We start from the raw sequence: 25855 nt of genomic DNA on the forward strand, positions 1-25855 counted from the left end.
ACCTACAAAATAAATGTTTGAAGTGCTTAGATTAGCTACAGGTTTTTGTCACATCTGTGTTTCCTTACATTGAGAAGTGAATGTCAAGTTATTTATAGCCCGAGTAGGTGGTTCATGTCCTTTGATTCAACAAATTATAAATAGAAGCATTGTAGAGTTTAAGCACACATACAAATGAACAGCAAGTTAAAGGTCATGCCACTTCTTCTGATATTTATAGTGTCAAGCCCAATACTAAAATGCATCATAATTCAGATTCTAGACAGTTTTAATATCTGATTCTTAATTCAATACTACACTAAAAAACAATAAATCAATATTGTCTTGTGTCATTTCCTATTTGTAGATAGATTTGTTTCTATACTAACTGCAAAAGCAGTACACTATGAGAAATATTATACTGCATAAAAGTACCAGTGTGTTAGTGAGGTCATCTGCTGGTGAAGAAGCCACATTACTTTAATGACTCCTTCAGTGCAATAATAAGAGTTGACCTCAAGATGGCAGCATGGCTCAGTAGCCATTTATTCATTTATTGCAAATCTCTGATTTGCATACACCTTCAGAATATTACCATGTCATTTGTGTTGCAAATACATTCAAATTACATTCAAACAGAATGCAACAGGGTTCCTTGTAATGGGTTTTAGTGATTGCTAGTTCATGTGTTCAGATGTTTTTTTATTACAACTTTATTTAACAATGCAGAACAAAAGTTTGCATTTACATAGCAGCTATATCATTTTATTATTATTATTATTATTATTATTATTATTATTATTATTATTAATAATAATAATTAATATTATATTAATATTATATATTATATTATATTATATTATATTATATATATATATATATATATAATTTAATACTTTATTGCCATAGTTCAATACAATATATTTGCATGTTCAGATTTGTAATTACAATTCTGCAAAAATATTTTACTTTTTAAAAATAATATAGAAAACAATTATAAATTATACAACCGATAAAATCTAAGGAAAGGAAAAGATGAATAAAAAAAAACATTTGGGGTCTGTTAAACATTTGGAATACATTTAAAATGTCTAAACAATTTAATTGTTTTAGTCAAGTTTTAAGTTATCAATCATTGTCAAATTATTTTTATTTTTTTTTATTCGTTATCAAAAATATACATACAACAAAGCACTGTCAATTATTATAACAGTAAGAAAAACATCTTTGGGTTGAGCATGGGCAACAACAACATCTATCATTTAAAATGTATAAACAATTTAATAGTTATAGTCAATTTAGAATATTTGAGTTTGAAGTTATCAATCATGGTCAAATTTATTTCTTTTTTTATTTGTTATCAAAAATATACAAATATTCAAAGTGAATAAAAATAAAGTAAAAAAAGAATAAATAAATAAAAATAAAAAAAGAATGTTGATTATTACTGACAAAAAAAAGCTGTTAAATTGATCTCTTTATTTTTAATATGTACAAACTAATTTGAGATGAGCTTAGATTAAAAACAAACAAACAAATAAACAATAAATTGAATTTATTCTGTCTACAGGCTCTATGTCCAGTTATTGGTACAGCCCAGGAGGAGGAGGAGTCTGGTGACGTCATCAGTCTCAAGCCCCACACACACCAAGTGGATCCAGCTCCTCCACACACACCGACACACCACTGCTCTGCACCGGTCTGCAGCTGAGACGATGCCTCTGGAGAGGTGACCACCGCCGGATCCTGATGCACGTTCTATCCTCTACAATGGAGAACAAATACATATCATAGAACATGAAGAGGAGGAGGAGCTCCACATAGAAGCGCTTCTCTGGTGACTGGGAGGAAGGACAGCCAGCCTGCAGCTCTCTTGTCTCGTAAGAGGATAAAGAAAAAGAGAAATCAAGCTATTTATAACCAGGTCTTGTTGTGGACTTCCATCATCCACCATGAGCAGCGATGAGAGCTCTGTGCGTGTGGCCCTGAGGTAAGGATGCAAGACCCTCCTCTTCATCATCATCTCTGCAAAAGATGCTCACACACCTGCTACAACCATGCATGCATATGTTATTCCTGCTTTTTATTCTTTATGCTTCACATTGCATATGTTTATGTTTATTTGTTTTGCACAATTTAAGACTATACAACATAACAAAATAAATAAATGAATAATATACAGTGCAGGAAGAGGCAAAAAAAAAACACTGGGCTTATCTGAGGCTCCACCTAGAGACAAGATTAATATAAAGAAATAACATGACTACATAATAGTGATAACAAACAATTAGGACAAGATATATATATATATTTAATAACAACAATAACAATACAGTAAATATATAAAAAAAGACAAGTGTGTGTGTGTTGCGTGGAAGTGTGTGGTTAGAAAAACATAAAAACAGATACATGGACAACATGGGGGAAAAGCAATTACAAGATTACATATCATCGGCCATTTATTCAGCTCAGACACTCTTAATCTACTTATGCCTCTCTCTCTCCATGCTTCTTCGTCTCCTATCCCCAAATCCCTCCAAAGCAATACCCCTTTCTTCACTAAATGTGCTTTTATTTTGAAGCTCCATGCTTTATCTCATCTATACCCTTCACTTTAATGCTCATTGCATGATTACCACAACACATATAGACCCACGATTACATGAGCTTCTTTTGTTAATACCTGCACTGCATCATGTACATGCTGTTGTAGTGGATTTATGAATGGAGATCTCAGCTTCAGAGGGATTAGGCCTGTAACTCTCCCCTGACAGTGTGTCTCCTGTAGTCAGCGACTACACAACATGCAATAGGCTTTTGGTAACCATACACAGGTTAATATGTCTGCTGGATCTTTGGAGCGATGACTGCATTTGATCCCATTGGTTTCAGGCATTTTACACTTTGAATTTGTAGTATATTGTGGTTCAGGCAGTTTGTATTTGCTGCATCGTAGTGATCTGACCTTTGCCCCCACCGTTGGCCAATCCGCCACTTATACACAGCGGCAGACAAGCTGAGATAGTCACCGTCTGGTCAGCAGAAGTGTTTCTAGTGTGTGGAACAGTAAGACCTCAGACATCAATAGAGGGCGGCTGGGGGCAGGTGCTTTTCTATGTGTGTGTGTGTGTGTGTGTTGGAATGGAAAGACAATCTGAAACGTTATGTGAACTGGATCAGAGGACAAAAGCTTGTTCCTATCATGTTTCTCTCTCCCCTCTCTCTCTCTCTGCCTCGCTTGTTGTTGTGCATTCAGACTTTGACCCAGGAGGACTCTTGTTTACTGTCTCTCTCTCTGTCATAGATAATAAACTATATAATCTGTCTCATCATGCACTCTGCTTCTTCAGTGCTCATCAGTAAGATTTGATTTGTCTGGCTTCTTAATAATTCAATATGTGCATTGGGATTTGCTGTGTTAGTTTGCTGTAGACACACGGCTACAGAAAGGTGTGTGTGTGTGTGTGTTTTTCTCTTTGAGTGGAAACTTGCTGCTATTGTATCTTCTTAGAAAGCTCATTCATTATTTGTAGAGCTCTTGTCGTCTTGTTTGCTAGCTGGGTTTCCACCTTTAGTTCTATTGATGATCAGTCGACTATTCATCGGTTTACTCTTTCATGTGTTTGTCTTTCTTACTTTATTCTGTTCACTCAGATTATGTTCCTCTATCATGAAAGGATTATATATGATAGTTGCACAAATTGAGGAAATGTTTGATTTGAAGATAATCGTTAGGAGGCAGGTAAAATGACTCAGAGTTGGTTTGGTCATTGTGATACTACAAAACTGTATTCAGTACTTGCTATGGAAAAGATCTTGAATCCTGAGTCAGCAGTTCAGAGCTTCTTCTGAGGTCAGCTGTGGCTCCTGAAAGTGCTTCATCACTAATCTCTTATTTTACTCTCACACAAGGTGATCCACTTCCTGTCACTGAGACCTTACCTGCAAGCTCACAGAGCTCTTTAATCTTACTGTATCACACATTCTCTGTCACAAATACAAATTTATATTCAAGTGTGCTTTATTTGCATGAATGAGTGTAGACCTTTTTGATAGCAGACATTCGGATTTTAAGTAAGAAAAGCCAAGCTCATTTCCATTTCCATTGTCCTAGGAGGCCACACCAGTGAGCCAGCATGTGCAATACCAGTACCTTAGAACCTAGCAAAACTAGATCTGATGTGAAAAAGACCTGTTAGAGAAAAAACACATCAAAACAAAAGTTATTGATACATTTTAATAGATTAAATGATCAATAGCAAGCAAAACCTCTATTTGAATATTTAACTTAAAGCTGCGCTATTCAGATTGAGATTCAGACAACTTTATTGATCCCAAGAAGGGCAATTCAATTCACAGCTTACCCCACGAACACACACAGACAACATCCAGACAAACATCCATAATGTTATGTCAAGCACAAATCAGTAAAACTGACAAACAGAGGTGGGTAAAGGACAGCAGATAAGTTAATACAATATAATAAATAGCAATAAATAAATAAAAAGAGAAAACAAATAGATAATAAATATACATTGTTACATGATTTATCATGTAAGGGAACTGTCAATAAAAATCTCACATGAAATGACTACTGTCTGAGTTTAATAACCTGATAGCAGAAGGAATAAAAGATTTGGAGTAATGGTTAGTTCTCCTCAGAGGTGCCTGATAACGGTGGCCTGAAGGCATCAATGAGAATTCAGGAGACAGAACAAGAAGAGGTTTGATTATTTTGACTGATATTGCAATAGCGATATGATTTTCGATATAAGAGGGAATGATCATTTTTACATCATTATTCTCATTTTCATTGATTATGGTGTGGATTTTGTGGGGATCTGTACCAAACAAGTCTGTAGAACATGATGTATAGGCCAGGACATCTCTGCAGCACAACAATATCTAATTTAAAATAGCATTTTGACACATTTCACCTTTAACAAATATTGCGATTTCCTCCTCATCATCCTGCGATTTTAAAATTGCAGCAGGCCATATTGCAATTTTGATAAAATTTCAATTAATTGTGCAGCCCTATTAGTGAGCACCTTTAACTTTCCTTTATATACTCATATGCTTCTGTACTATAATTATGTGCACTTACTGTACTGTACCTGTGCTGAGCTGATAATAGGCGAGGCTGTAATCTGCAGTGTGATATGCTGAATTGAGACTCATCACGATAATAATGTTTCCAGCTGAGTCAGCAATTAGACACTTAAAAAGGAGTCCCATCATGCATCACATGCACAGTGAAAGCGACATGAAGACGGGATGGGAAAAAAAAACATTTCAATGCTTAATAATCCCCTGGAAGCCGTACCTTTTCATCTGCTATTAAATCTCTGACTTCATCCCTTTGAACGTCAAACCGCAGCGTCATGTTGGTGTTTTCAGCTCGATTAATCGCCATGGCAACGTCCTAATCATTTGGAGCTTGTGGCGAACCCGAACTTCAGAGCATCTGAAAGGCTTTCACTGTCAGCCTCTCCACACTCTGTAATAGTTTAGTTAGCTCAGTGTGTGTGTGTGTGTGTGTGTGTGTGTGTGTGTGTGTGTGTGTGTGTGTGTTCGCAGTAATCAGCTAGCAGGTTGCCAACCAGTACCTGCCTCAGCCTGCGAGGCTAATGCTGTCTGTTAGCAAGTTCCCTAATCCCCAACCCCAACATGTCCACAGTGATGAAATGCTTCTTTATCATCCTGATTCTGGCGCTTCTTTTTGAGGCAGAACAAGAAAGAAAGAGGTCTGGAGCCTGAACAGAGAGAAGGTGTTTATGTCATCTTGATTTATCACTGGAAAGATGATGTAACTTAAAAGTCTATTTGCTCTTTAGTAGTGCCTCTTGATGGGAGTAGATGTGTGTGCTGTGCTGCCATCTCTGGTTTTGAAGACTATCACGCCTGACAGCATACAGATGGGTCACTCCAGTAGCACATTGCTGGCTGATTCAGCAAACACACACATACACAGATAGTGTTTACTGGGTTATCCCCATGTGTGAGTGTGTTCCAGATCTCTCTTTCCTTACGTAACATCCCATCTGCGTTCGCATATGTTTCTCCTGTCACATGTTCCACGATGAAAACAATACAGGAAGTTAACGATTTATCCCAGAAGGAAGTCATGTTACAGACTTTGCCTGAAGGAGCCACTCAAGTGACTTATTAGTATGCCAATATCCTTGAAGTGCAGCTTTAATAATTAAGAGCCCACAGACAGAATTAGCCAGCGGTGAGGAATCGGGTTTCGTACTGTTGAATTGGGAACAGATAGCTCTTCCTCTTTAATTAGATGAGTTAGTGTTTTAACGCTTCCATATGGCGTATAGCACGCTGCAGGTTAGGGAATCTGTTGGGGGAAATTGGGAAAATGCAAACTTGACCTCCAGTCCCAGACTAGACCGACTCCTATTGGCTCCTCACATGTGTCCGTCAGACACAAGTCCCTCCTTCTTGACCTTTTGTGGATTATATTTGAGGCAAAGGCTGCACGCCTGCTGCCATGATACAAAAGCATTATGTGTGTGTTCATATATGTGTGTGTGCGTGCGCGTATAAACACCGTGTCCGTCCATGCATATTCCTGATAAATATTCATGAACCAGTTCAAGTGAACTGAGACACAAAAGCAAAGCATGCTGCAAGCCAGCTGCCAGCTGCTGTCATGTGATATTGCAGCTACTGAGATATTCAATAACTTCTGTCTAACCAGCACAAGCAAAGCTTAATTCAATATTTCTTTGTCTCTGTATTTTAAAGCCATTCTTTTTTCCACTTCCTACCATAAATGTATGCATAAAAACATGTTTTTGCTCTGCTTATTTACCGGGTATTTCATCTGTCCCATGTGTGCTGTGAATGGGCTGAACTGTCCTTGTCCAAAAGGGACATTTCCATTAAGCAGGAGGTGCTGGAAGCCAGTGGCGTGTCTGTGTTATCCTCATACGCCCTCTCTTGACAGCTACCATCCTCGCTGCCACCGGCGTCAACCTCTCCCCTCCTTCCTGTCCAGCGACCTTTGACCCAGGAAGCAGTCAGAGCTGTGATCAGTCAGAATCCCCCAGTGGTGGCTTTGTTTTAGCTGTCACCATGGTAACCACGGGTCCTTTTCAAAGGTTCGGGGTTGTGTGGCGATGACCCTGTGAATGGACACCGGTCAGTCAGCCGTCTAAACAACAAGACAAGAGAAAGAGAAAGACGGGGGCGGGGAGGACTGAAACGCTGAGTCAGCAGAACACTTTGTCTTTTTTCTTTTTCCCGCTCTCTTGACCTTTCTCCATTTTTCTTGGCCTCATTCCGAAATGCCCTCTGTGACATCACTGCCTAGCTGTTTCCACACACTGACAGAAAAGACACATTCAAGGTCTTTGTCATAATGTCTTTATCACTTCCTGTGAACTGGTGTGAGTTTTCTCACCAACCAGATAATAGCAAGGATGGATACTTGTTAGAAAATGAACAACACTTCACATCCATATTGGTTGGCACAAATAATCAGTGCCTTCTCTAGTATATGGTCTGTGGTAAAAATGCACAGATATGCACCTAAATTGACAGCGAATGTACAGTAATGATGCACCTGTCTTCAGGCCTTTACACACCGGCAGCATGAAATAAATGACACAAAAATACGAAATACTCGTTTGCGAATATTATGTCTAGGGCTTTTATTGTGAAAGGTAAGAACAGAAGGAGTGGATCTGGTCTGCGCTGCCTTTGTCAGCAGGTTGAAAGGAGTAATAAAGTTTGCTGTCATACATGTTGTCGTTTCATAAATATAGGCACAACTCAATCCGTTCTGCATAATGTGATTTGTTAATGCTTTTATTTGTGTGGCGAAAGCTCAGAAAATTGACCTCGTTCCGAAAGATAATGTACGCTTTTTCGCAGCGTAATATTCACGTTCAATGTCAAAGTATTTGTGACAAAATCAGTTAAAAAAAAAATGTTGACATGTGAATTAATTGCACGAAAAAAACACCCCGATATGCTCTTTATAAATTAATTTTAAATGTGGTAATTCCGAATAAAATAATTAGTAGATTTTACAATATTATATTAAACTGAGACAAGCAAGATGCCAAATGTCAATTTGCTAATTTTTAAAAACCTTTTTAAGCAATTAATTTTCCAGTGAGATGCATTTTACATGATGATATCAAAATTAGGTGATGTCAAATTCACAAAATTGAATATAAATGGATTTTTTCCTGAGATTGTGTTGACTGCAAAACATACACATACAAATTGACAGTATTATAGCCTTCTGCTCTTGACTCATGGTGCTTTAAGATGATGCTAAAAACTATGTGAATTATTGATTCTTTGCAGTCTGACTGCAGTAGATAATATTGCATATTCATTTTTAATCTTTTTCTCATCTCTGCAGACATGATCCATCCTTCATTGTAATTTTAAAACATGCAGATTTCTGGCCAGAGTTTGTCTGCGTTCAGCCTCTCGCAGGTTGAAGACTTGTTTGAGCTTGCTGCTTACTGAAGTACACTGAAGAGAGTGATACGATGAATAGGCTCTTGATGTCGAGAGCAGCTGCTAGACAATGGAAAGACTGTCCCGCTGAGTGGTGGTGTCTTAAAACAGTAGTCGCTCTTTGTGGCCGGGCCATTTTTCACTCTCCGTAAGGTCTACTTTCTCTCTTTTATCTACATCATTTCTGTCTCCTCACTCGTCCTCTTGCTCTGGGCGTCCATTAGAGCGCAGTCAACAGACTAATACAAACATACAAGTAGAGCACCTGCTGCCCGATGCACTATAAAAGAGCTGTCTGTATGTGTATGTGTGTGTGTGTGCGTATTGTTATATAAGTCATGATTGTGTACCTGAAGGCCTTCTTGCAGTGGTACAATCCTGAAGAATAGAGTGAAGCTTTTTCAGTATTTACGCTTCACCAGAGGCCTTTTGAGTGTTGTCCCTCATTAACCTCTGTTGGAAAGCATCAGTCCACAGTTAAAGCACCTCCGAGGACTCACAGTCCACTCACATCTCCATCAAAACACTCACAGACATTCTTCAGCTGCTTAGCCTCAGTTGTTATTGAAACTTTTTCTTATTCGACTTCACATTTTGAACGCTTAGAGAACACCGTGCTTGTTGTACTCTCACTTTTTGACTCTTCTATTATAAATTGAGAGTAAATTACCCAGTTGAATGTCATTTATCCTTCATGATTTCCCCTTTTTTACCTTTATACCTAAAGAAAAGAAGGCATCCGGCAAAAGAAGATGTTTATGAAGGGAAGCAAGTGTGTTTGCATCACGTTGCATCTTTCCATTGATTTATTTTTGCTGCCTCGCAGTCTGTCTAATGATCATTAAGTCTCAGTGAAACGGATGTTAAAGCGTCTTTAGCTTCTATACTGTGAGTATACCCCAGTGAAACAGAATATTTGAGCAGTGTACAGTTACAAGAGGGATTTAAATCAAATCAAAGTTGCAGATTGATTGATTGATGGATGGATGTCATAATATTATTGGTTGAAATTGGTTGGTACTATCTTACGAAAGCACACGTCATATTTTGGAAGGAAAAGATGGATTTTGATATAAGCATATGAAGAAATAGATTTTTGTTGTCATTTTCTTTTGCACATATTGTTAAATAGGTGCACAGTATGACCGGTGATGTGATCTAAAAGGGTTAAAAAAAGACATTTTTCATTTCATCTTGACTTGAAAACTCAAAATCAGAGACTGGAGATGTCCCTCATATCTCGTATACTTACTCAAAGAAAAGTTTGAGGTGAAGATTTATTTTGAAAATTAGTGTTTTCAATTGTGTAATTTGTAATAAGTTTAAAGTGGTGGTTATCCCCAGATGTAATTATTCAATGCTTTTGAGCACCACAAAAAAAAATCCAGAAATATCATTGGGCCTCATGCAGGAAGGGATAGAAGAGCAAATTTCTTCGAATCCACGATTTGATTTGATTTTGTTAGGTCCCATTGATTCACCTATTACCAAGATAAGAAAGAAACATGTTGTTTTCACAGTCCACAAACTGTTTGTCCAACACAATGAAACACAAGTTTTAAATTTGAAGAACATAAAAACAACGCATGAATATCATATAATCAAGTATATATGTTTTAGATTGGATTATTAAATTCCAGTAACGCCAGTACTAACGCTCTAGAGAATTAAATGTTACTACTGTTACTGAAGTTCTTCTTCCTACAGCCTTTTTTTGGTGGCATCTCTCCAATTCTTGGGCGTGTGCCAGCGTATTTTCACACAGCAAAACATCTGTCCTTATATAGTGTTTATGGGGCGTTATCTATGCTAATAATAATAAACAATCTGCCACACGCCTCCAATTTATGACCGAGCGGGATTCATCCTTCAGCACACCTGGGTAAGAGCAGATTTGGGTGGTTAAGAACGTTTGGTGCATCTGGAGTTGACTTCTTTTTCTCTTAACAAAAAATTAAGAGAAAATATAAGAGAAATTTCAGAGACTGTTTCTGCATGAGGACCAATTACACATATCTTAACACATATCTATATGGCTAGATCCTGCTTAATGTGTACACTGTACATTAGGGCGAAATGTTCCTTTTAAAGCAACATCAGGCCACTTTTGGGATATAGCAGGTAATGCATGATGCAAACAGATTATTTTACATGAGATTGAAACATTGAATTTAAAAGGAAAAGATTCATAAGTATGAGACTGTACTAAATGAGGTCAGGTGATGAGTCAGTGTGCTGGTAGCAGTGTGAGACGTGCAGAAGAGAAGAGTCTTGTTGTCTGATGCCTTGTGGGCTCACATGTTCCTTTTTGCTTCTGCTGAATCACTGCACCAGCTTTACATCGCACTCAAAGTGAACCTCAACACTAAACCAAAAATTAGATTACAGAGGATTAGATTTGGTAGGTAGGAATGAAACGCCGGGGCTTTGTTGTCGGTGATGATGCAGAGGGATCTGACCGCATCCCCAGGGAGTGATTTGATTGGCTGATTGTCAGGAGGAGTGATGTCAGCAGGCGATGTGACTTTCAGGAAGGATGAGATCAGCAGCATGGTGCTGATGGACTGACTCATCTCCTTTTGTTTTTAACCAGCATCTCCTCATTTCTAGTTTGTTGATAAGGTCAGCAGACGGGTAACGCTGATGGGAATGATTTTATTTATTTTTATATTATGTATCCGTTCTTATTGACAGGATCAGGGTACAAAATGGTCTCTAGAATAAGATGTTTTAACTTTCATCAGTTTAACTCCCCTCACAGTGTATGACACCTCCAAAACCAAGGCCGATGGTTGTATGATGTCTGGGTTTTTTCTCTGGTTGTGTGTGCATGAGGAGCCCACTGTTTCTCAGACTATCGCTGTAATCGCAGTAATGAGACTTTGAGCAGGAGTCTAACAGGACCTGTCACATGGGGAGAGGCAGACAAAGCCCCTCTGTGTGTGTGTGTTCCTGTCTGTACAGTAATATAATGTGTGTATGTGTATTTGAAAAGGTATACTATATGTGTGTGCGTCCTCTCGTTCATCTCTTGGAAAGGTTCAGTGAACTCTTATCTCATCACTCTAAACTCCTCACATCAGTCAACGGCAGCTCACCTCTATATCTGTGGTCATATTGGAATAACACCGGTGGTCTTATGGTCACAGTTTACATGCACATGTTCTCTTAAAGTGTCGTTTAGCCAAACACTGAACTCTTATATCTTCATTATTTATCACTTTGGATAAAAACATCAACTAAAAAGTAACTTGTACTACCGATAAGGCATTGAAATTGCACTTTATACTTTAATATTAGTAACTTTTAGTAATTTGACAGCCACTTACGGTAATTACAATCAAGTTTGTGGTGCTGTAGCATAAACAGCAAGATAGCACAGTTAGCTTTTTCTTTTTTAGAAACTAATATGCACCTCTGGCCATAACATAACAAGCTTTCTGAACACTAGCGCTAACATTTTGTTCAGTATGGAACATAAATGTTTGTGAAGGTTCTCAGTCATCCAGGTCATGGTATCCGATTAAGGGTTAAATCAGCAGCAACTGGACTTGGTTTAGATTCTTGAAGATGTTTCACTTCTCCTGTGTAAGTACCTAGTGACAAATTATGTATTATGTAAAAGTATCTTTTCTAATCCTCTCCATAATGGAACTTCTTTGTATTTTACTTCTTAGCATTCCCTCCAACCGGCTGAAACTGTCATAGCAGATTAATGTGTTGAGCAGGTTTTCACTTGGCCTTTGGGGGGCCCCTGATCTGTGTGTGTGTGTACCTATGATGGGGGTTTTCACATTTGATATTCGGTAATAGTAATAATGGTTTATTGCAAGATACAAAATATTAAAATCACAAATTAGTTTTTTATTTATCTGAAGAATCATCAAGCGGCTGAACAATGTTGTTACATAACTCTAATTACGTTTAGTGAACAACTCCCCAAACAGTGAAGTTGCATGTACAAGAGTATGAAAGTGTTGAGGCATGCTTCCCTATGTGCATGTGATTGTGCACGTTTAGGAAGCGGCAGAGTTAAATTTCCTGGAGAGAAAGAGCCTGTGAGGAGGCTGCGTGTGTCACTCTAGAAGGCGGATTAGTGCTGAAGGGCAGCCCTTATTCAGCCAGGAGAAAAAGAGTGTTTTGGGTTGAACCCCAGAATGAAGCCTGCCAGATCATAATCACAGCTACAGTCAGTCACACTAATAACACAGCAGCAGGACGTGCTTCACACCTAGCTTAACCCTCACCTGTTTACAGTTAGTGGTGATGCGTGTGATGCCAGAACTTGTATTCGTTGTGAATACATAACACGTTCAACAAAATACTCAAAATAGAGGTCCATTGTGCCACAATGTCAAACATCTTTATGTAAGGCTACTTGACATTTATTCATTTGAGATCCATTACACACCGTCGGAATTTACGAGAGATTGGAATCCAGTGCCTTTATGTAGCAAGGCCAAGGAGGTGTGTATGGGAAAAAAATGCTTTTTCGGTCATTGTGCATCATGTTTGCAATATCCCATGCAGCCATTACGCCAAAGTCATACACCGTATAGCTATAAGAAGTGGACGTATAGTCACCATGACGTCACCCATTGGTTTGTGGACTGCCGTTTTGAAGCTTCGAGTTCAGCATTTTGGCCGTTGCCATCTTGGTTTTTGCAACCGGAAGTAACAACAGAGGGTGGAGCTAAGTACAACCGAACGCCAGAATATTATAATTAACTTTCATGAACTGAAAACACACTGTGAAAGGATTAAAGTTGTAAGACGAAAACACGGACCGGACAACGCCGTGGTAGCGACCTGTCAATCACAAGGTAGCCACGCCTTAAAGCATCCTCTGCTTTATGGTCTATCTGACTCTAAATGGGACCATAATTTACTAAATGAACATCATGCTGTATTGAAGAAGACTTGAAACTAGAAATTGAGACCATAAACTCATGTTTACAATGTTTACTGAGGTAATAAATCAAGTGAGAAGTAGGATCATTTTCTCATAGACTTCTATACAATCAGACTTCTTTTTGCAACCAGAGGAGTCGCCCCCTGCAGGTTATTAGAAAGAATGCAAGTTTAACGCACATTGGCTTCACTTTTTAGACCCCGAGGTTGCAAACTGCTCTAAATAGCTTCATTCCCAGCGCTGTTCCTTTTTGTGAGCACGTTAGCATGCTGACGTTAACATTTAAGTAAGTAAGTAAAAGCCTTAATACCTTAACGATCCTGTAGTTACCAAGCACAAGGATTGTAGGAATGATTAATGGAAAGAAATTAAACATTTTCATTGAAAGTAATGTGGGATTTTGAAGAATTATGACAAATTTCCAATCTTAAAATTGGTCCCTTTTAGCACCTTGAAAAGTTTGCAGAGTTCCCAAAGGCTGATCCGGTTCAGTCTGATGGTCTTGTTCTGTGAAAGACCATCATTACACAGATTAGACAGATAATAGGTCTGTTTGACTGGACGGACTGTGGAAGGCCTCCTAATGCGAAGATTGCCATCAGTGTTTTGTCTGGGCTGTAACCATTATGTCTAGTCTCCTTCTCTTTTTATCCTCTTTCTTTCTCTTTCCATCTCTCAGACATTCATTTTCCTCTTCAGCCCACCCCGTCTATCCCTCGATGTACGGAGGACCCCGGGGATGTCGCACAGAGCAAACATTGTGTCACACTGTTGAGATGAACACAATCAGAAAGACGAGGCATTTATTCTGAATGGAGCTGCAGTCATAGAGGACTTGTTCCCTCGGTTCTCCAGCAACCATTGACCTACTTCATTATGCTTTACTGTCTTTGACATTTTCTACATTTGACGTCTCACGTTGAAGTCCATATTTCGTTACACTCCTTCTTTGAAGTTGCCGACGTGAACAATGACCCGGTGACTTAATGCCCTTTGCTGTGAGCAGCAGTGAGTGCCTCCATTGTTACTCTGGATTACAGTAATGGCTCTCTGTCAGGTTTTGGGAAGGTGGCCAAAGGGATTAATGCAGATTCTCTCTCCTGTAATGCCCTAAACCATCCTACCATTAAATCACAGCCTCCTCAGATGACCTGACTAACCACACTGACTGTTACACTTACGTCAGTTTCACAAGCTAGAACAGCCTCCGTTATGTACGGTTTTAACGAGCACTGTTATAAAACTGCTCTAATTCATATTTTTACTTTAACAATGTGTCAGATTACTACGTGTAATGTGAAAGGCGACGCTCGTAATGACGAACCCACAAAAAAAAACACAACAAAATGGACAAATTTTAAGTGCGAAAAACAACAATTATGAACAGCCTGAAATGTTTATAATTGTTGTTTTTCGCACTATATGCTATATTGTTTATTTTTCTATTAATGGAAATATTTCCCCACATTCTTAGTTTATTCCTAGTTTGTGATTTGATTTCCTAGTCAACACTTTAGCCAATTTAGTAGTAGGTGTAAATCACAATTTTTATCATGAAACGATATAGTGATTCTTTGGTACAACGATACAATATTTGCTGATATCACAAAGTCTCCCTGCGATCAATATGAGACAATCATCATATTCCCATTTTATACAATCAGTTTAACATTTATATCAATTCACAAAAAGCAACTAAAATATGATTTGATAATTTTATTACTGGGCTCTTCCAGACATTTAAATGAAAAACAATCTATTTTTTTTAACAAAAACAATAAATATAAAGTGGGAATTTCAAAATAAAGGCGTATCTTAAAGGTACAGTGTGTAGGATTTGGCCGCATCTAGTGGTGTGGTTGCAGATTGCAACCAACTGAATATCCCTCCGTTCACTCCTCCCTATTCCAAGACCGTAGTAACGTGAGCCGCTGAGTGAAAAACAGTGGTAACGCCATCGGCCTCGCTCATAATAGCACTACTTTAGGAGCAACGGAAGTCAGAGGGCAACTGGCGGTACCACGATTTGCACTCTGCGGCTCACGTTACCACAGTTTCACAACGGTGGCCTTCAGGTAACGTAAAAATGTGAAAGTCTCTCTCTCTAGAGTCAGTGTTTGGTTTGTCTGTTCTGGGCTACTGTAGAAACATGGATGATTCTGTGATTCCTGCTCCCTATGTAGCTAACGAAAACACAACGATTCTTAGTTTCAAGTGATTATACACTAATGAAAATATAGTTATGAATATTATATTCCATTTCTGCCAATAGATTCTCCTAAATGTTACACGCTGTTCCTTTAAAAGATGATATGTGTTGCAATTTATCACTTTGCATTGATGATATCAGTTCGTTGATCATTGAATCGATATATCGATCCAGATCAATGTGTTGTTAAACCCCTACAAATTAGGGTATTTTTCAGGTGAATGCTTTCTGCATTTCAAAAATATTTTTAGAGTATTGTAATAATAATAAATAGACTTAAAACGTCATGACAAAGAAAATCCTGTTGTCAAAGCTAAGTATTTTAAACACCACAAAGCAATTGTAGCATAGTATATCCACATTTTGACTAGTTCCGCTTTGGCTGTCAGTAATGAAATACTGACATGACATATCATTCATTGTTCGAACTGGGATAAATCGGGCAATTGTGCTTGTCTCTAACACAAAGCTGACAGTAATGCTCTGCAGGTGTACAGTTACTGCAGGTAGGACTGTGTTTCCAACGGTCCCTCCCTGTCCCCGGCTCTGTCCTCTCTGTCATCAGGGCTGTAATCCCAGATAGACTATAGCTGGGATCTGATGTCACACACACACACACGCACACACACACACACACACACACACACACACACACACACACTGTCCTTTCAGGCCATTCAGACGTTCTATAGACTCTTGCTGTGATGAATGTGAGAGTCTTTTTTTTAATGCAAGCACACACAAAAAGTGTTGCACACACAGCACAGAATACAAACTGCATGCAAAGCGCCACGTTGTTACACACACATACACACACACATGCACACACACACACACACAATCAGAGTTAATGCCTGCCGGGCAGAGAGCAACAATAGCAGCTATTTATAACGATACTGTTCTGTTCTCAGGTGTCTTGGTTATGATTTCTTCTTTTTATAAATCTCATTTATCTGGGTTCATTTTCACTGTAGCCTTGGAGAATTTCTTTTTTTTTTAAATATCCAATTTTATTTCTAGTATTTCAGCATTATCTTTTGCTATATATATAATCTTCAATATGTTTTTGTCAAATAATAAATTACAAAGTGCTTCACATAAGTTAAAATAGTGCAAACATCAAGATAAAAACAATACAGAATAAAAATATAGGACAAAATAAAATGTTGAACATAAGACTTAATAAAACAGTGTGTACAAAAAATCAACAATAATGAAATTTAAAACAAGGGATTGCTATAAAAAAAGGCCTTCCTGTAAAGGTAGGTTTTGAGGCGTGATTTTAAAAGATGAAACCGAGTTTACTAGCCTGAATTCGGCTCTAACGGAGAACGCCCGGTCTCCCTTTGTAACGAGACGGGCTGTGGTAACAGTGAGGAGGGTCCTACCTGAGGAGCGCAGGCAGCGGTTGGGCTCGTAGGGCTCGAGGAACTCTAAAATGTAGTTCAGTGCAAGGCTGTGTAGGGCTTTAAAAGTAATTAGTAACATTTTAAAATCAATTCGATACCTGACTGGGAGCCAGTGAAGTGTTGCAAGGATGGGTGTGATATGGTCTTGTCTCTTAGAGTTTGTCAATAGTCTGGCTGCCACATTCTGAACAAGTTGGAGACGGGATATGGCTTTTTGACTGAGCCCTGAATAAGTAGTCCAATCGGGACGAGATGAATGCATGGATGACTTTTTCTAGGTCTGTTTAGGAAATGAAATGTTTGACTTTAGAGATGTTCCAAAGCTGAGCTCAGAGTCAAAAGACTACACCCAGGTTAACGGGCGGACTGCGTGACGTTAGATCGACGACAGGTTGCCAAGATTCTGCAAATATTTCTGATATTTTAATAACGCTCCCAATATGTCGCAAATATTTCCTTCCAATATTTCCACTTCCTGTTCAGGTGGACAAGTGAGTTCAGTGATGAGAGGAAAGAGGTGCATGATGGGAGGAAATGATGTAATATAACAGTGTGTTTATTTGCTCTTAAGTAAACAGAGTGATTCCTTAATGAAATCCAGGGTGGGACTGTTTACCCAGAGCTCTCTCTCTCTCTCTCTCTCTCTCTCTCTGGTGAACAGTGAGGGCACTGTGCTGTGTATGGTGGCTGCTGGAGAGTGTGCTGGCACTGCGTGGTCCTTCACTCACACACACACACACACACACACACACGCACACACACACACACACACACACACTCTCACACACACACACACTGCACAGTGGCAGCACTCATCTGCTTGCAGTTCAGTGAAAATATGATCTGTCTTCAGTCAGCTACATTTTTACCATCAAACTTGTCAAAAATATCAAATATCAGATTCCTGATCAGGCTGTAGATGCGTGCACAGACAGCTCAGCACCGCCTCAAACATCTTGGAAATGTCCTTGATTTTTAGCCTTGCTCACGATGAAGTTATAGCACTGGCCAACCTCCGAGTCTGAAAAGTGAAGCCAATGCTGAAGTGCCTTAAACTTGCATTCTCTCTAACAGCCAGCAGGGGGCGACTCCTCTGGTTGCAAAAAGAAGTCTGATTGTATAGAAGTCTATGAGAAAATGAGCCTACTTCTCACTTGATTTATTACCTCAGTAAACATTGTAAATATGAGTTTATGGTCTCAATCTCTAGTTTCAGGTCTTCTTCAATACAGCATGATGTTCATTTAGTATATTATGGTCCATTTAGAGTCAAATAGACCATAAAGCAGGGGATGCTTTGGGGCGGGGCTACCTTGTGATTGACAGGTCACTACCACGGTGTTGTCCGGTCTGGGATTCGTATGTGTTTTTGTTTTAGAGCTTTAACTCTTTCACAGTGTGTTTTCAGTTCATGAAAGTTGATTGTAACATTTTGGTCGCCTTGAAATGTCTTATTCAGCCTTCGGTTGTACTTAGCTCCACCCTCTCGTGTCACTTCTGGTTGCAAGAAAGCAGGATGGCGACGGCCAAAATTCCGAACTCGAGGCTTCGATGTCTTGTTCAACACTTCACATGTTAAAAAACGTGATGGAAGTTAGATTTGTAGTTTTTATATAAATGATTTCAGGGTTTTTTCAGCCTTGGATAATGGGTATAAAACGAGAAATCTGGTTATGGTGGGCAGTTACAAATCTCACCGTCTCTGTCTCCTTCTGTCTACCAGGATCCGTCCTCAGCTGGCCAAAGAGAGGATCGAGGGATGCCACATCTGTACGTATGTGATGCCCGGGGAGCCCCAGGTGGTGCTGGGCAAGGACAAGGCCTTCACCTACGACCACGTCTTTGACATGGACACCCAGCAGGAAACCATCTACCACCACTGCACCGAGAGCCTCATCGAAGGCTGCTTTGAGGGCTACAACGCCACTATCTTTGCATACGGACAGGTTAGTCCACCGGCTACTAGAATCAGCACAGCACACACATTCACATTCACTTTCCAGTTTGCACCGCTGCAGGGGATGGGGAGTTTCTTTCAGCAAGATTTACGACAGCATGTGATATGATCATTCATTTCATATCATCAGCCAAGTAATGAGGGAGTGAACCCGGCTCCCCAGCTGCACCAGCTCTGTCAATACTCTATCAGCTGACATGTTCTGACCTGCTCTCCCAACCGCAGCTTTATATTGGCTCCGATAGATTAGCCTGAGAGGGCAAGATAGAAAGTGTTATTATTACCCAATCAGAGAAAAGTGTGGACTGATTGCATCACTTCATACCAGAGCTGGGAAATAAACCGCAAAGTCAAAACATAATTGAGACGTAAAGGTGCTGGTAGGTGGATTTTATTACCTCTGGACAGAACCAGACTAGCTGTTTCCCACTTTTTCCAGTTTTTATACTAAATTAAGCTAACTGACTGCAGGCTGTAGCTTCATATTGAGCAGATAGATATAAGAGTGGCATCATTTCTTCTCATTTAAGTCTTGGCAAGTAGGCAAATAAACCCAAATATTGTACTGTTTCTTTAATAATCTATAAACACAGAAATTGAAAAGTGCACTACCATGCATATCAGAGAGTTGAAGGGAAATCCACAGCTAAAGTTTACTTTAAATTTATAGTTACATATAGTTTCTTGTCGGGATATTTTTGTTATTCCCCACTAATAACTGAATAAATGACACATGAAATGACTCATCGACACCAGGGCTGTCAAAGTTAACGCAATAATAGCATGTTAATTCGTTTTAATGTAACTAATTTCTTTAACGCATTAATGCAACTTGCGATTTTTAGGTTGTAGCGGACTCTGTTTTAAGATATAAAACCTAAGGAATCCATTGGTACGAAGCATGTCATGCCAGCTTGTCGTGAAGGAGGCTAAGTAACGCTCCAAACTTACGCTAAAGTTTGGGGAGGAAAAACTTTCATGGCCATTTTCAAATGGGTCCCTTGACCTCTGACCTCAAGATATGCGAATGAAAATGTGTTCTATGGGTACCAACGAGTCTCCCCTTTACAGACATGCCCACTTTATGATAATCACATGCAGTTTGGGGCAAGTCATAGTCAAGTCAGCAAACTGACACACTGACAGCTGTTGTTGCCTGTTGGGCTGCAGTTTGCCATGTTATGATTTGAGCATATTTTTTATGGTAAATGCAGTACCTGTGAGGGTTTCTGGACAATATTTGTCAATGTTTTGTGTTGTTAATTGATTTACAATTATAAATATATACATACATTTGCATAATGAAGCATATTTGTTCACTCCCATGTTGATAAGAGTATTAAATACTTGACAAATCTCCCTTTAAGGTACATTTTGAACAGATAGAAAGTGGAGGCCTGTAACAGTAATTATAGAAGAAGCAAAAGAACAATACAAAAACAATATTAAAGCCTGTTAGATAAAAAGAGTTTCTATTAGTCTTTATAGCATCTCGTCCAGACTACAATGTACATTGAGGGAGAAAGAAAGAAGCTTCCTGCTTTTTATTTTGTCTCTCACACAGCGCCTCAACAGTTCCCTCCTCTTAACCTTCCCCTCCGCTCTTCTTCCTCTTCTTTCTGTTCATTATTCTCTCCTCACATTGTTCCTGCAGCTCTTGTGTTCCTGTCAAAGAGCCTTTCACAGGGCGCAGGGGAGGCCACATGCACACACACAGGAGCATGTGCACAAACGTAGTAATCACACAGGTGTGGTCTCACAGAATAAAACCGACACACACACTGTCTTTCTCACACACACTCCTTCATATGCTACCACACAGACACACACTCCTGTCAGGGTCTCTTTCAGGCATTTCGACAGCGAGGAGAGGGGTGACGCGTGAATTTGAGCTCGATGTTGCATTCCTCTTTTTGTCACCACGGCGACCACCCCATCCCCTCTGACCCCCCCTGTGTTAGAGAAACTACTCCGAGCCTCTGAGTCCCAGAGCCTCTGAGCAGTCGAATGGTTGCTAAGAAACACTATATTGATTTAATATAGAGGAAAAACACACATGATAAGAGCAGATTTTTATTCCCATTTGGTAAAGTAGCTGATGTCTCTTGTCTTCTCTCCCCCCACGTGTCCAGACAGGCTCAGGGAAGACCTACACCATGGGAACCGGCTTCGACGTCAACATCGGAGACGACGAGCTGGGTATCATTCCCCGGGCCGTCAACCACCTGTTCAGAGGGATCGAGGAGCGCAGACAGGCTGCCACCGAGCAGGGCAGGCCTGTTCCCGAGTTCAAGATCAACGCACAGTTCCTGGAGGTGCACAAACACACACACACACACACACACACACACACACACACACACACACAGAGGCAAAAACTTCCACAGGATTAACCCATAAATGAATGTTTTCATCTCAAATTAAGGTGCATTTATCACTCTATACTCAAAACATCCAGTCCACTTAAGGCCCATTAGTTAGGCGTAGCTAGACACATGCAGACAGCGAGAGGTCAAAGGTCAGCAGAGGGTGTAGGGGTTTTAGGGTGTTAAAGTGTCCAGATGACCCGCCAGCCATTAAACTGTCATTAGTCTGTCTCTGTGGTCAGCTCCTGGATTTATTTTTAACCGCCAGCGAGCGGCCGCCAGCAGCTGGTGAAGAAGCAGCTGAGGGGAAAGGACGAGGCTGGGAAGCGTAGCAAAATGACGAGTATTGATGATGTCATCATGACACTGACTATTCATGCAATAATATGTGCATTATCTGTTTTCTGTTTTGTTTTTTTATTAACCATCCTCTCCAGTTGTACAACGAGGAGGTGCTGGACTTGTTCGACTCGACGCGAGACATCGAGGCCAGGAAGCAGAGATCCAACATCAAAATCCACGAGGACGCCAACGGGGGCATCTACACCGTGGGGGTGACCACGCGCACCGTCACTTCTGCGGCTGAGGTCAGCTTTAACATTCAAAACCACCACTTTGATATTAAAGGGCTAGATTACACAAAGTAGAAAAAAAAAAAACAACAAGATACGGTAGTTTTGGCTGTATTTTCACGTTTTCAGACATCTATCTATGAGATTTATGTCTCCTCACCCGAATGATTAGACTGTTATCAAGTCATTAAATGGGGCGTTATCAGTGGTTATAAGCCTCATAGATGTGGGTCAGTAGGGCCCTGCTGCACCCACTAGTAGGTTTTGTCATATATACAGATGGGCAAACACCGAAAGAAGGAATCAAAGAAGACGACAGCGACCTCTAGCGACAGTGGCATTTATGACAGGAGCAAAAGCAGAAGTCAGGCGCTGTAGTGTAAACAGCGTATCCTGTGTTTGATATTTACTTTGAAACGTAATTATTTTAAGCCAAAACACAGGCTTTTTTTCCTTAACTTAACAAAGTGGTTTTGTTGCCTAAACCTTAAGAAATTGTTTGTGTTCGATTCTTGCAATTTTACGCGTTGGAACGTGTTGCTTTTTAGTTTTGCTTTCACTCTTACGACTTAGTAGGCGTAGCAGGCCCCTACTGACCCATATCTACGAGGCTTATAGCGAGCGATGACGCCCAGAGGTGAATTGAATTTTATTTGTTTTCCTCAAAACACTGAAAACATTTCAGCAGCAACGTGTCTTTCCAAAATCCATGTTACTCTAAAGATACCTCACTGTGAACATAGTACTACGCTCTGCTGAAGACATAGTCCCTGTGAAAACTGATCATAGCAAGGTCTGTGGATTAGTGGCAGGACAATGAAGGAAATAGAAATTACCATTCATAACCAAATTCTCCTTAATCTGTTTGTTCTATTGATATAATGGACCGGTTCGCTATACAGTTTCCGTCCAAGGACCTTCACCCCTAAGATCTCTGTGTGTTTTGTCTCTCCTGCCAACAGATGATTCAGTGTCTGAAGCTGGGCGCTCTGTCTCGTACCACCGCCAGCACTCAGATGAACGCCCAGAGTTCGCGCTCCCACGCCATCTTCACCATCCACCTGTGCCAAGTCCGAGTCTGCTCTCCTGACAACGACGTACGTACTCCAACACACAGTGCCAGGTCCACGCTGCCACTATAACGTGAATATTACTGATGTGTTGAGATGATCATCAGCTGCAATTTTCTCCCTCAAACCCTTAAATTGTAGCACTTGCTGGAAGACGTATTTATTTTCTGCTCCGTTCTTTCTCTTCCAGGATAACACGACAGACAACCGTTTAAGTAACGACTCCGAGATTAACGAGTTTGAGACGCTGACGGCCAAATTCCACTTTGTGGACCTGGCTGGTTCTGAGAGACTGAAGAGAACTGGAGCTACAGGAGACAGAGCTAAAGAGGGCATCTCCATCAACTGTGGGCTGGTGAGGAAGCTCATAGTCTCGTTATTGTATTGTTATGCATTTGATCCATGATGATTTGGTGTTGTGTTGCTACAAGAAACTGTTTCTTTATTGGGGTGATGATGGAAAGGTATTAATATTTCATTCCGCAATTGCACATGTTCATATTTGTGATATTTGTGGAGCAAGAGAGCCCCCTGGTGGCCAGAACATGAACTGCACATTTCATTTCTTTTCCCCACCACAAGTATCAATATTTACACTCAAGTACACATTAATGGTGTTTTTTTCCCTATTTCATTAAGTCCTGGAATTGTTTCCCCCCCCTCAAATATCCAATGATAAACTTGTTTGTTTGTCTCACCTCAGCTTGCTTTGGGAAACGTCATCAGCGCTCTGGGAGACAGGAGTAAGCGCTCCTCTCACGTGCCTTACAGAGACTCCAAACTGACCCGGCTGTTACAGGACTCACTAGGTGGCAACAGGTTTGTAAACACTGTGTGATGTATATCTTTGGCAATGGATCACAAACCAAGTATTTTGATGCTGTAAAAAGTTGACGTAGTTTTACAGATTAGTCTTTGCATCCGATCACCGTTCTTCATCTGTGCCTTCTCCAGTCTAACGGTGATGATCGCCTGCATCAGCCCGTCGGACCGGGACTTCATGGAGACCTTAAACTGCATGAAGTACGCCAACAGGGCCCGAAACATTAAGAACAAGGTGATGGTGAACCAGGACAAGGCCAGCCAGCAGATCAGCGTCCTGAGGACGGAGATAGCACGGCTGCAGATGGAGCTGATGGAGTACAAGACGGTAAGAAGGCAGATGGAAAGGAGGGAGGCTAGTAGATGGAATAAAAGATAAATAGAGGAAATAACATTTCATAATATGAATCTCTCTGTCTGATGCTCAGGGGAAGCGTATGGTGGGTGAAGACGGCATGGAGGGCATCAATGACTTGGTCCATGAGAACTCTATGCTGCAAACCGAAAACAACAACCTGAGGGTGAGAGTGAAGGCCATGCAGGAGACCATCGACGCCCAGAGAGCCAGACTCACACAGATCCTCAGTGACCAGGCCAACACGATCCTGGCTAAAGCAGGTGGGCAAAGAACTCATTCCCTCCGCCACGGCCAAAGGCCTAGGAAGGAGGTTATGTTTTCACCGGCGTTGGTTTGTCCGTTAGCAGGATTACTCCAAAATTCAGCAATGGATTTGAATGAATTTTTTTGGAGGGGTGGGGTGTGGCACAATGAACAATCCATTAGATTTTGGTGGCGATCCGGATCATGATACGGATTCAGGAATATTTGTAATGATTCCGATCAGCCTGAGCATTAAAACCACAGGGTATGTAGCTGATGACGCATTGATGTCGCGTGACCCCGCCTTCTTCTAAGAGCAGAGAGATACGTGTGTGGATGTGTGTACAGAAGCTGCTGGCCGTCCGTGGTGAGAAAGAAAAAAGCGGTAGATGACGGGATGACAGACAACGTAGTTTAACGTTACACAGACATAACAAGGCTGCTGAATGAGAGAGGCATCCGCTGCTACGTTACACGGAAACACACCGTGTTAATAACAAGCCGACAACCTCACGGTACCGCCAGCTTTAGCACTAAACACAAAGTACAGCTGAGCCTGATGGGAATGTCATTAGTTTTGCAGGTTTTTAGTATTTGATTCAATTTAAATTTTGACCTGCTGATGGCGCGACATGAAAAGTGAGCTGGTTCACCAAAGCATGTTTCTGAAATGGGTTGTCACAGAAGCAGTGTAAGAATAAAGAGTAGCCTTGTAGGGAAGGTATTGTATGTACCAAAAAATGTAATTACACTTGAAAGTCTTCACCACTGCTCCTGAGAAGTCACCATGAATCCGTGTTAAATTTAACGTGATGCTTCTGCTTTGCAGGTGAAGGCAGTGAAGAGATCGGGAACATGATTCAGAACTACATCAAAGAAATCGAGGAGCTCAGGTATGAAGTGACCACATTTATTTTATTATAGTATTTTGCTATTATTAATAAATCCATTTATAGAGATTAAAAACACTTGTTCATGCTGTACTGTATCTCCCCCTCTCAGAGCTAAACTTCTTGAAAGCGAGGCTGTGAACGAGAATCTCAGGAAGACTTTGTCTCGGGCCTCGACGCGCTCCACGCTGTACGGCGGCCCCGGCGGCTCCTTCTCAACCGCACTCCTCGCACCCGAGAAGGAGGCCAGCGACGTCATCGAGATGGCCAAGAAGAGCCTGGAGAAACTCAAAAAGAAGGAGAGGAAGAAGAAGAAGAGGTATAAGCGTGGGTCAGCAGTTTGCACCATTTAGACAAGATGATAAGTGACAAGCTATTAATGATGATGGCTGCCTGTGATTGCACATTAGAAGTGAGGAATTACATTTGTGATCTGCATCTCCATAAGCAGTGTTCATCATTCGAACACACTGTTTCTGTGAGAGTCTCTGCACTCGCTTGCTGCTCTCTCACTCTCTGTCTTTCTCCTATCTCGTAATATTCCCTCACTTGCCCCGACTTCTACAAACTGTCTG

General features: G+C 40.4%; 1 protein-coding gene across 8 annotated transcripts in view; it reads left to right on the forward strand.

The window, feature by feature from the left end:
* The first annotated feature begins 1591 nt into the window (after nucleotides 1–1591).
* LOC119482576 (kinesin-like protein KIF21A) overlaps nucleotides 1592–25855 on the forward strand; it is a 36401-nt gene continuing 12137 nt past the window's right edge. For 3 of the 8 annotated variants that reach the window (XM_037760234.1, XM_037760236.1, XM_037760237.1), the window contains exons 1-11: nucleotides 1593–1969; nucleotides 18726–18948; nucleotides 21092–21274; nucleotides 21763–21912; nucleotides 22860–22994; nucleotides 23158–23322; nucleotides 23671–23786; nucleotides 23922–24117; nucleotides 24218–24407; nucleotides 25220–25283; nucleotides 25393–25599. In XM_037760234.1, the coding sequence (XP_037616162.1) occupies nucleotides 1932–1969; nucleotides 18726–18948; nucleotides 21092–21274; nucleotides 21763–21912; nucleotides 22860–22994; nucleotides 23158–23322; nucleotides 23671–23786; nucleotides 23922–24117; nucleotides 24218–24407; nucleotides 25220–25283; nucleotides 25393–25599 (1667 nt within the window). In that variant the 5' untranslated portion in view covers nucleotides 1593–1931. Of the gene's footprint in view, nucleotides 1970–18725; nucleotides 18949–21091; nucleotides 21275–21762; nucleotides 21913–22859; nucleotides 22995–23157; nucleotides 23323–23670; nucleotides 23787–23921; nucleotides 24118–24217; nucleotides 24408–25219; nucleotides 25284–25392; nucleotides 25600–25855 lie in introns of all 8 variants that reach the window. The other 5 variants (XM_037760239.1, XM_037760241.1, XM_037760240.1 and 2 more) reach the window with 3 other exon arrangements.

The sequence above is a fragment of the Sebastes umbrosus genome, chromosome 23 (assembly GCF_015220745.1).
Source record: "Sebastes umbrosus isolate fSebUmb1 chromosome 23, fSebUmb1.pri, whole genome shotgun sequence".
Taxonomy (NCBI): Eukaryota; Metazoa; Chordata; class Actinopteri; order Perciformes; family Sebastidae; genus Sebastes; species Sebastes umbrosus.